At 34.1% G+C, this 12,817-nt stretch overlaps 1 protein-coding gene across 1 annotated transcript in view; it reads left to right on the forward strand.

Annotated features, from left to right (window-relative positions):
- Positions 1 to 12,817, forward strand: part of LOC150095343 (ATP-dependent RNA helicase DDX24) — a 157,426-nt gene that overhangs the window by 99,675 nt on the left and 44,934 nt on the right. The window contains exon 10 of the mRNA XM_090410662.1: positions 6,032 to 6,313. Within this exon, the coding sequence (XP_090266788.1) occupies positions 6,032 to 6,313 (282 nt within the window). The remainder of the gene's footprint in view (positions 1 to 6,031; positions 6,314 to 12,817) is intronic.

Consider the following 12,817-nt stretch of genomic DNA (forward strand, 5'->3'; position numbering starts at 1 on the left):
TTCCATTTTATGATAATCTGCCTAGATCCGCACTAAGAATACTTAAAAAAAAACTTACTTAAAAAAAGTCATTCCTAGTCTCCTTATGTTTTGCCATCCTCATGAAAAAATTACTTCATAAATAAAATTTAGTATGTTTTGAGTTGCATAAAATAAGAAGCTAAAAGAATCAAGTGAAGAGAGCATCTATTTTTACTAAGTTGTATTCCCCCCCCCCTCTTTTTGACTGCAGAATTAGAGGTCAGTTCCTTTTAGATGAATATCATTCCTATATCTTTTTGAATGGAAAGAATAGTTAGCCTTTCCTGTCATGTTCGCTAATTGAAATGAATTTTTAATTTAAAATTTGAGAAGCTTGAGATCAGATCCTTTGCCTTAGACAGATCATAGAAAAATATAAAGAATTCAGACTCCCTCTGGTAATGTGTTTCTTAGACTACTCTAAATCTTTTGACTGTGTTGAGCATATGAAACTGTGGAAAGTAATGAAAAGAATGAGTTTTCCTCAACACACATCAGGTTGATAGCCAACTTGTATAGGGAGCAAGAAGCCATGGTAAGAACAGGTGTTGGATTGACTGATTGGCTTCAAGTTAGAAAAGGAGTTAGGCAAAGATATTTGCTTTCTCCTCACTTGTTTAGTATATATGCAGAGGACATCATACATGAAGCATTGGATGAGCTCAGGACAGGAATTAGGATAGGAGGTAGATTGATCAGTAATCTGAGGTATGCTGATGATACAGAACTCCTTTGTAATGACATGGAAGAACTAGGACCAATTCTTGACAAAGTTAACAAGATCAGTAATAACAGAGGACTTCAACTCAATCCTAGCAAGACAAAGATTACAGTTCTCAAAGGAAATACAAACAGAAAAGCTATTGAGAAACAAGTGTATCTTAATGGAGAAAGAATTGAAGAAGTCAGCAAGTTTGAGTACCTGGGATCCATTATTAATGTGAAGAATTGCTTTTCAAGACATCAGAAGAAGGTTAGGAATGGCTAAAACAACAGTCAGAGACCTGTCTAAAATCTGGAAGGACATATCTATCTCCATGGAAACAAAGTTGAGGATTTTGGATGCAGTTGTTTTTCCAACAGTGACTTATAGATGTGAGACTTGGAACCTAAAGAAGTCAGATATGAAACGGATATCTACTTTTGAGATGTGGTGTTATAGAAGACTTTTGAGGATATCATATACTTGAATGCAAATGAATGGGTGTTAGTAAATCAGTAGAACTTTAAGGCTCCTTAAGGTATTGACAGAAGAAAATTAAAATATTTTGGACACATAGAAAGGATGGAAGGGGGACTTCTCAAAACAGTAATAGAAGGTATAGTTCCTGGAAAAAGAGGAAGGGTAGATCATCAATGAGATGGATGGATGATGTGTGGAGTGACTGATATTCAGAGAGTTGAGGTTGCCAGAAAAGCAAACAACAGGACTACATGGCGAGGCCTGGTGTGGCACATCACCAAGCATCGGAGTGACCATACGGCATCTGTAGATGCCTAGTGAACATAGAGAGAGAGAAACTTCTGTCATCTTGTTGTTATGACACTGGGATAGTTATTTAAGTATAGAGAGGATACATTTATGGATTTAGTCCATCACCATTAAGGGCATCTGCTAAACACTTGAAGCACTTTTTAGGTTATTTAAGACTTATGGATGATGATTAATATTCATCCACCAGAATTATATTTCATATACTATAGTTGAGGTAAGTCGTGGCAAAGGTGGTGCAAATCCATACGATGTTAGTGCAAACATTAGTGTACCTTATTTGGATACAAATTATGGATTTCATCATCATCTATTTCCTGATTAGTATCATCAAGAGATGTACAGGATACTGTGACAGTACTATATGATTATGTTTACATTATTATTAATCTCCTATCAACCATTTTCATCCAAATTAGTCTATCACTTTTCAGTACTGCAGTATTGGCATATCTTATATTTCTGTCTTCAAAACACCTCTAACATCAATCCACTTTGATCTTGGTCTTCCTCTGAGTCTTTTTGTTGCCATCTTTGCAAATTTATTCAGTTGGTTCCCACTGCTGACTTTATTTATTCTGTTGTCTATTTCTGTATTTAATTTGCTATCTTCACTAAAAATGATGTCTAAATAGTAAATATTTTACCTATTTTATAGGTTGTTTTCCATTGAGAATGCAGTTGAAGTTGTCTATGTTCCTGCCTGTTTTCATAGTTTTGGTATGTTGTTGCATCTGATATTCAGTTTAGTTAAAAAATTCTAGAAATTTGCACTGGATTTCTTTAGGAGTACAAAGTCATCTGCATAAAGCAAAAAGCTGAAATTAACATATCCAGTTTTGATATATTATATTATCCCATATAATTGTGCCATATTGAAAAGTTTACTCTTGTTACCTGGTCACATGCTATATCCATATTTACAAACTTAGGTACACAGATCCTTGTTATGTTTTGACAAATTCTCAACTATTTGTTGTAAAGTGGAAATCTGGTCTTGATGATCTCTATTTCGCTTGAACCTCTCTTACTCTTCTCCAGGTTTCTCTTCTACAATTTTTCTTAGCCTCTTCTCAAATTGCATAAATTTTACTTGGAACAGTTAGTAGGGAAATTATTCTGCTGTAATACTGTAATTCTCACATTCTTTTTATATTTATATGAGGACCCATAGTTTCTGCGCAATGAGCAAAGTCATCAGTTTTTAGCTGTAAGTCATTTAACTTAGAGGACAGGAGAACTATGTCATCAGCAAAATCAAGGTGGTCTTCTAGTATGGGTGTAAAAGCCCCAACATATTCCTCTCTTTTGATGATTAATTGAGTTTTTCATAATCTAATCAATTAGGATTATAAATAATAGACCAGATAGAACACAACCCTACCTTACTCCAGTTTCTATGATAAAGACGTCTGTAAGTTTTCCGTCTACTTCCATGCAAGACTTGCTGCCATCATACATATTCTTGATAATGTCGAGAAATTTATAAGGTATTTCATATTCTTCTAATATTTTCCAAAGTTTCTCTCTATCTACTGAGTCAAATGCATTACTAAAATCGATGAAGTTTAGGTAGAGTGGAGCTTGAAATTCTATACATTGTTCAATTATATTTCTAAGAGTGAATATTTGTTGGATGGTTCCACAGCCAGTCCAGAAACCTGCCTGTTCTTCTCTTAATAAGTTTTCAATTTTTAATCTATTCATTTGTAAAAACTTTTATGGGAATTGAAAGCAAACTTATTCTTCTCCAATTTTCGCACTTGGTCAGATCTTCTTTTTTTGGAATTTTTATAATTACTGCTTCTTTTCATTGTTGAGGAATTTTTTCTGTTTTCCAGAGTATTTTAATAATAAGGTGTGACACCTTTTGTCTACTCGTATATGAAAATATGACTTCTGCATTATTTCAACCTTGGTATTACCTTTGGGTCTGGCTCCCACTGATGAGACTTCAATAACGGTTGGAACTGGTCTAGATAGTGACCCTTCCCATAATGCATAGTATTATACATCTCTGCAAGGATATGTGCTTTGCATTATGGGATACTAAGACAAGTGATGTGAAGTCATTAGCTTCTATATACGAGTCGCCCTAGTCCTGAAAATAGTTCAGGTGCAAACTTTGTTTGCTTACACTTGGATAAAGGATTAAACCAAGTATATAATTTCTTGGTATCTTTAATATATCCTTAAAGCTAGTTTTTTAGTGTGTTAAAACTGTATCTTTCAGAGGTAGGTTATGTACAAAATTTTGACATATGGTCTAAATACGGTGCATAGCTGATGTTTATTGAGCACTCTAGATATCTTTTCCATTGCTCAATAAACATCAACTATGCACCATATTTAGACCATATGTCAAATTGGCTACTCTCATCCATTCACCCAAGGACAGTATCTCTCTCCCTTATCACATCCAGGAGTCTACTAGGTACCCTGTTCTTGTGATTAAGCTTACTACAGTCAGGCAGGAAGAACTGTAGACATCCACCTCAGTGAACATGGAAAATATATCCGGCACTATCGCTATGGCAAGTCGGATCTAGCAGACCATGCTTTGGATACTCCTGCACACAGGATCAACTGGAAGAAAACTAAAGTACTGCACAGAAGTTTTTACAAGTCAGAGAGAGATTGTTCTTAGAATCAGCAGAAGCATTGAAACATACTCCAAACCTCAACAAATATGGCTGTATAAATTTGCCTAGGATTTGGGAGACAGTCATTTTAAAACATAACTAATACCTGTTATCTCTCGCTTTTTTTTTTTTTAACATAGAAGGTGCCCTAATTAGGACTTTAGTCTTTGTGTTGTAGCTACAATTGTTCTAACTAGTCCCATTGTTACACCAGATTGTTGTTGTCTCGCACACTGTGCGAGATAGAGAACATTGATAGAGAACAAAAAAACAGTTTTTTGTTCTCATTAATGCTGGTTAGAATACCAGTGAAATATCAGCAATAAGTCAATAAATTAATTATTTACTTATCAGGCTGTGTTCTAATATATACTGTCAAAATTAATCAACATGTATGACGAACACAAGCCTTTCTACACACTTAAAGAAGGATCCTGTAGATATGCTTCTCAAACAGCTGGATATTTGTAGAGCTTGGGGAAAATAGGGTGAGGAAAGCTAGTTCCAAAGAATAGAGATAAATGAGATGAAAAGAGAAAAATGAAAAATTAGTTCAGTAAGTTTAAAGCTGAAGTCTCTGTGATTGGAGGAATGTTGATTTCCAGTTGATAGAATGGTGACTATGAAAATACTGATAGAAAATCATAAAGCAGCAGCAAAATGTCTATGAAAAAGTGATAGCGGTATCATCTATTAACTCAACTGCCCTTTTCTGGATAGTATTGAGCCTTTTTAGAGAAGTTTTTTGTGTATACTGCTACAAATGTGGAAACATTATTTTTAGGTTGCATATATTAAAGATTTATATAGTATGTATATACCAGGATAAGTTAGAGATGCCAGAGGTGCTTTATCAAAAATAAAGGGAGATGTCTTTCAGCCATTAGAGATTGGCAAAAATATCATTGTTTATGCATTAGAATTATCTTGTAATGTTTGAGCACTAAATGCTTTGTCAAATGAATTAGAGAAACGGAGTGTATTGTCATCAGCAAAGCTGTGGACTGGATTTGAGAATAGTGAGAGAAAGTCATTTGTGCATAGAAGAAAAAGCATGGACAAAAGTAAAAAGTACTGGACTATTACAGCATTGGTAAGGCATTATGAAAATAGGTAACTTTCTGTGATTTGGTAAAATCATTATAACATATTAATTCCAGTAGCTAAAGTACAATGAGATGGCAGCAGCTATCTTTGTTCTACCTTCCCTGATGCCCATGAAATTATTGTTAGCCTTGAGATCAGTTTCAGTGATCATTTTAGGATGGAGGTTGTATGTTGAAAGATCCTCCACAAAGCTAAGTCAAATGGAGTAGGCAGAAAACTCTAAAGAGTTTTCTGCCTACTCTATTTGAGAATAAGAGACATTGGGGGATCTGTTTATTTTTGAATTTTAGATTAGGTGTGAGATAGGGTATTTAACCTTTAATCTCAAAGAATGTTATATTAATAGACAATGCTTATAGTTTTACAGTATTGTTGTAACTGTTAACACTAGAAGTCAGTCAAAGATGTTAGCAAAACAACTTCCAAGCAGAATGACAGAATGACTAACTTGTGCTTCTGGCTTGTTTTATCCTTGCACATGGAAAGGGGTAAAGAACAATCCCTCTGTGCAATTTACAGACATCACCATAAAATATATGGATGGGACAAATTAGAATTATTGTGCTTATATGGGGCATATGATAAAAAATTAATTACAAGAACATTAGCTTTTCTATTAGTATTTGTTCTTGTAATTGTATAAATAAAAATAAATCTGTATCTGAAGGAGAAACACTTAGTTTTTTTGTTGTTGTTATTTATTTATTTCAGCAGTATGTGTACATTTTCATGTTAATGTTAGTGTGACAATGATAATTTTATTTTCTAGGATAGTTATTTGTATTACTTCTTATCAATGTTTCCTGGTCGTACATTGGTGTTTTGCAACAGTATTGATTGTGTGCGAAGACTTAGACATATCTTTGAGTTACTTGAATGTAATCCTCTACCTTTGCATGCCTCAATGCATCAGAAACAGAGGCTGAAGAACCTCGATAGATTTACATCAAGTCAGAAAGGGTTGTTGTTAGCTACAGATGTTGCAGCCAGAGGACTTGATATTGCAAATGTTGAGCATGTAGTCCATTTCCAAATTCCTCGAACTGCTGAAGTAAGTGAAATTTTAATCAGCTGAGCAAATCTCTTTCATACTAAGTTTAATAAATAATTAGTAAATAAATATATATATATATATATATATATATACATACAGTAATCTACTATTTATCTGACCACATCAGGAAGACAAATTGCTATTGTTTTGAGGTCAGGTGAACAGTATATAGCAGTGGTGTTCAATCTTTTTTACTACGCGAGCTACTTTTCGATAAAAAGTTATTCGGCGATCTACTCTCTTATATGGATCACGTTCCCCCAACCTATCTGATTACGCACAAATAAACAACTAAAAACTTTGTGTATTTAAAAATTTATTTATCACTTTTAATTATTTTAATACAACAGAAAAAAAAAATATTGGAATAAAATATTTATTTCTCTATTTTGGAAAACCAAAGTTAGAAAAATCAACAGATTGATTACAAACTCACAAGTTACAGGAAATGCTGGTTGATTAAAAAAAAAAAAAAAAAAAAAAAAAAAAAAAAAAAAAAAAAAAGCTAATGTGAAATTTGGCATTGTTTGGACCTCGTAATATTTTCATAGTCAAGTTGATATGAAGAAGTGGCCAATTGCAGACAATCATCCAAATGATCATTTGTAATTGGTTTCTTAATTGATTTTTTATGATGGTCATATTTGAAAAAGCAGATTCTGACAAGTATGTCGATCCGAAACATGACAGAATTTTTCGCGCAATGTCAGTTAATATTGGGAAGTTTTCATGTGCATACTTCCAAATGACTTTGTTTAAAATCATTTTTTATTGATTTTAAATGCAAACTATTCTGAATGTTTATTATCTCAAGTTCTACTTCAGCTTGGTTTATATCAAACAGCCCACTAATTTTATTTGAAATTTCTGTGATGTTCAAGTTTTCTTGAAATGGATTATTGATAAAAGATACAATCATTTCAGTTTTATTAAAATCTTTAAATCTTGAATTTATTTCTTCCTCAACTAATTCTATTTCATGAATATATTCTTTTAAATAATAGCGAAGCATTTCTTGATTTTGTTCAAAAAATTTTAATAAATATGGGAGATGTCTAAATTCACAGTCATGTATATTTTTCTTTAATAAAAGTAAGTATTGTTGGAAAGTTTTTATTGAACTTAACATGTCAATTAAATTTTTATCTCTACCTTGTAACTCTAAATTTAAATTGCTTAATATCGTACAGAAATCTACTAAAAATGATAAGTGTAGCAACCATCTTTTATCACTCAATTGTGGATAAATATCTCCTTTTTCATCAAGAAAATTTTTTATATTGTTAATTAATACAAGAAATTTTCTAAAAATTGACTTCTTCTGAGCCAGCGAACATTATTGTACAAGAGAAGTTCCCTGTCATCATCTGCCTGTAATTTAAATTACAGGCAGATGATGACAGGCCAGGAAAAGCCAGTTCAAGGAAAAAGCCAGCCAATTGCAGGCTGGCTTTTCCTTGAACAGAATTTACAATTTTAAATGTAATATCCAAAACAACTTTTGTGTTTAATGTTTTACTACACAGTACTTGTTGGTGAATAATACAGTGGTACATTAAAAAATCTGGATATTTGTCATCGTTTTTACATAATGAAATGAAGCCTGATTTATTACCTATCATTGCAGGAGCACCATCAGTAGTAATAGACACAAGTTTAAAAAGCGGAAGTTTGTGTTGTTTCACAAATTCATCAAATGCTGAAAAAATGTCTTCTCCCCTAGTCCTTCCCAATAATGGTATAATTTTCAAAAGTTCTTCTTTACTTGAATAATATTGAAATACCATTAGCTGAGCAATATCAGTTTATTTTTATTCGCATGGAGTTTCCTCCCTTTGTCTCCCCCGTCCCTATTGGGGTGAGTTGAGCCCCCTCAGGGGGAGGTTAAGTATTTATGGCTGTAGATCCGTATGTGTTCACGGGGCCGGTTTGCCTGCTTGCGGGATGAAAAACGCCAGATAAACTGACGGAAAAAACCCTACTGCCCGTGCCCAAGACCGGCTAACTTGGCTACTGCTGAGGAAGATCCTCAAATTCCTCACGTCTTCGATGGGAATCGAATTTGGGACACTCCTTCCCCAGTCATATGGTTGCGAAGCGCTCAGCTACTAGGCTAACCATGCAGACAGCAATATCAGTGAAGTCGTTTGATTCATCAAATTGTAATGAAAACGCAGCACACTGGTGAATGTCTGACATTAACCTGGCCTGGAAACTTTTCTCCGGCAATTGGAACTCTTCCTTTCGGCAATTTGAAACCTTGTCTATAGCCTGGAAGTAGTCTCTCTCTCTAGCGACGTCTCGAACCGAGAAGCTCCTTTCTGGAAGTGGGAAACTCCTCTCTCAAGCAACGTGGATCCAGACAGTCTCTCTGATGGCGACTCTAGACCGGGCGGCCTCCTCTCTGACAGCAATTCTGGAACCGGGACCCCTTCTGCTTGCTTCAGTCCCTTTTTATTAGGCTTCGTAGCCCTGAGACCTTGCATGAAGTTTGGCAACCCCAAAAGAATCGGTATGAGTCTTTCATTTAAGTTTCAAGTTCGGCACGCCTTTTGTTCTCCTCCGCTTTCTTTTGATTGTAAGTTGCCGGCCATCGGAAAGTTGTTTGAACTCTTTCTGACTGACTTCGGAGATGTTTACACTTGAAGCCTGCAAGCCTTTCTCATACATACAAGTTTCAATAACAATCTTTCTAATGCCACCATGTGCAGCTTCGGTGACAAAAACATTGCCTTTGTTTTTAACGCTCTAACATATTCTTATTAAAGCAGTATATACAGTTAGCTTCAAAAGAGTTATTTACAAAAACATCTAATACAAACTATACCGTGATAAACAAAGTTTATTTTTTTACAATATTCACATGGGATTTAACCTAAGTAAAAAATCGACATAATGTGCTTTGGAATATTTAATATTTAAGCTACAATAGAGTTTTTACACTTTGCTTATAATTGTATTCACTCAGCTTGCTGTTTGACTTCCACTGATCCAAATTAATTCATTTACCCAGACTTATAAGAAAATTATTGATTTGACTATTTTAATGAAAAATAAATAAACAATAGCAATACACTTAAAGCGAATTAAAAATAATACAAAATAATGATAAATAAAATATTATGTTTTCAGTTTTAATTAAATTTGTAAGTAAGGAGGAATACACAAGAGATAGACCAAAAATTGCTCCGCAATCGACAGGTTGAACACCCCTGGTATATAGCATGTATTTCTTTAATAATGTTTGAAATTTTAAATTATTGCTTACATTCTGTGGAAAAGTTTTTTAGATATTCTTCCTTCCCATGAGCCAAGCAAATGAATAAATGATATATATTTTTTAGATTCACATAGATATTATAATAATAATTGTATTTATTTACTAGAAATAATTGAATGCAAAAGAGGATGCAAATTTTTTAATGTCACTACTTACAGGATATTACTTCTGTACAGGTGATGCTCTTCAAGATCATGCCAAATACACTATCATGATCCATGACAGTATATTTGGCATGATCTTGTGTGGTCAGCCTGTAGTTACACAGGCTGGCCACTATATAGTACACTTGGGACTGAACCTGATTGTAAGAAATCAGGAGACCTCCTTTATTAGGTTGTTGTTCTCCTGTTATGCTGTTGAGACGACACATGGTCAGGAGACTCATATCTTTCTCGTGGATAGCATGTTTGCAAGTCTTTTACTTCCTCTCCCAGTGCATGTTCTACTCTGTATTTAACTCTTCTTCTCTGAGTGCACTGAAGGACAACATAATAAACAGCAAATAATAAAACACATTGACACAAGAAGTTAATGAAACTTTATTAATATGATATTTCAATCTGAATCTAACAGATCATCCCCAGCAAAATGATTATTTGAAAGCTAGAACACTAAGAATAGATTTTTAAATTATATAAGCCATGCACATATGGTACATTGAAAGTTTTTTCACTTAGTTATAAATTAAATTAAAGATGCCAAAAAATTATATTGTTTATCCTTTATCCAAGTGTAAGCGAAGAAAGTTTGTGTATGAAGTATCTTCATGACTAGGCTACTCGTAATTATAACTAATGACTTCACATTAATTGCTTTAGTATCCCATAATGCAAAACACCCATTTTGGGTGTGTATAATGCACAGTATTAAAAAAAAATGCTGTTTATAACTAAGAATAAGACTCTCCAAAATTTTAGGTACAGAAAGACAGTCATTATGGTTCAAATTTGGGCAATATTTTAGTGCTTCAGCACTCACTTTGAACAGGCACTCAAATTTGAAGCAGTACTAGTGAAGTATACAAAGTTTTAGATCAGGTGATTCTGTGTTTAATGTTATTTCCGTGTCATTCTAAACCAGACTTATTATAGATAATATGGGATTTTTTTTGTAGTAATTTCTCAATAAAATGTTCTGCTGTTTTACGCAAGGTAAAAGGAAGGTTTATTCTTGGTGGACCAAGAAGAGACTGAGAAGAAGAGTTAAAAAATGTTATCTTAATTATATTTCTTGATGATCTTAGAAATTGGTTTGGAGATTCCAGCAACATAGGGAATTGGAGCTCTCCATACTGGAGCTATAGCTCTTGGGAGTAGGTTTGTATGAGCTAGAAATGTGCTGAATGCTCTGCAAGAATCAGTAATTTGGTTGCATAATACATTGGGTATTGTCCGTTCTAGTTTGAGATCATGAGGAGTAGAGTAGACATCATGAACTCTATTCAACAAGGTTTTGATGATGCCTATATGTTGAGACAGATGATGTGTGGAAACTTGCTGTATAAAAGCCATTGAAGGTAGGTTTGCAATAAAGAGGTGGATAGCGAAAGAGGAGAATGTCCAAAAAAAAGCTAATTTTCCATCTTTTTTCTGCCCTTATGGCAAAGGTTATTTGCCCTGACTACTGTTATGTCGTTACTTCTATAATTTTGTGTCTCTTTTATCCCTTATATAAAAAAATCAGCTAACGCCTTTTTATTCCCGTATACGGGGAGTAGGCGAGGCCATTTAACCCTATCTAACTTTTGGAGACTGAGTGGGCAGTTCAATCTCCACTGGTACCAATCAGAGATAGATGGCCCAAGGCTATCACTAATTAAGCGGTACTCAGTGAAGAGAGACGGCTCAAATGTGCCGCCATCTCGTGCTCCCTAACCCTAACACAATATATTTAATGTCTGAAATAATGTGGGTTCTACGGTCGATTTCTTGAGTTTACAGGACGAAAAACCCGAGTTTTCCGGGAGGAAAAACCTGCTTGCCCGTGCCAGAGATCGACTAACTCGGGAACCGGTCGAAAAAAGGCTTAGAAAAATTTCCTCTAGTCGCCGACTAGACTCAAAACCAAGTCTTCCTTCGTGCGGCCAAGCGCCGTGGTTGGCAAACGCCACATCCACTGAGCTACACAGGCTCTTATTATCTTATTATATATATCCCTTATATATATATATATATATATCTTGTTTCTACTTTTCTCTTTATATTTTTTCTTATTCCTTTCTTATTACTTATCTAATATCACCTACTTTAAACTTCATCTATTTTACTCAAACTTATCTTGGTCCGAATCACTGACAAGAGTGAAACTGTTGGTTTGTGAGACAAAGGAAATGGTAATGGCAGATGCCTATTCCTTTGCCTCAGCACTGGTTCTAATTCCTTATTCAGACTCAGAGAAATGTATTTTTTTCCACTGCGCCACCCTGAATCCTAGATTTTACTAAGCTTGTATCACCAAGGAATTAGAATATGGTCAGCATTCAATCTTATCAACTATAATTATCATATCTGCAGTCATGGCCTATTACTATCTATTCTCCCGCTTAGGTTCGCCAAATTTTATGAGTAAGTGCAGTAGGTACAAATCTCAGGCAAGACAACATTTATACTTTAAACAAAACATTTAATTCAAGCAAAGACATGTAATACACTTTATGACACTAAATTAAACAAGCACAAAAAAATAGGTAACAAAATAGCATTCTTGCTTACAATTACTTCATCTTTCCCATGGATTTCAATCTGAGAAACTTATTTATGACACTTAAACATTTACTCTTGTTATTAATTCCAATCACATTATATTCAAATTCTATTCACATTATATCTAACAATCCTATTCACATTATATTCAGACTTAATTAAATATCCTTACAATCTCTCACAAGGTTATTTCATACAGCAATTTTCTCTATCTCTTTCATTTTAGGAACTATTTTCTAGATACTAGCTGCTACATAAATTTTATGTACATTATTCTCTTCCTCTCACAATTAATCAATGAACAGTCTCAAGAGTCTCGTAGCACTTACAATTAATCTTCGTAATCATTTCCTCTAGTTAAAAGTTTTTTAGTACATTTATAAAAAAAATGTACTTTACCAATTGCTGGCATGTTACTCTGGCCTCTTCACTAATCTCGTCAAATATTCACCTTCGACGTCTAGTTCACTTCCCACATTCTCAGGATATTCTATACGGATTCCTTCAGTACTTTAT

Source organism: Typopeltis vanoorti, chromosome 20, assembly GCF_054136105.1.
Source record: "Typopeltis vanoorti isolate ZY-2024b chromosome 20, IOZ_Tvanoo_1.0, whole genome shotgun sequence".
In the NCBI taxonomy this organism is placed as follows: Eukaryota; Metazoa; Arthropoda; class Arachnida; order Uropygi; family Thelyphonidae; genus Typopeltis; species Typopeltis vanoorti.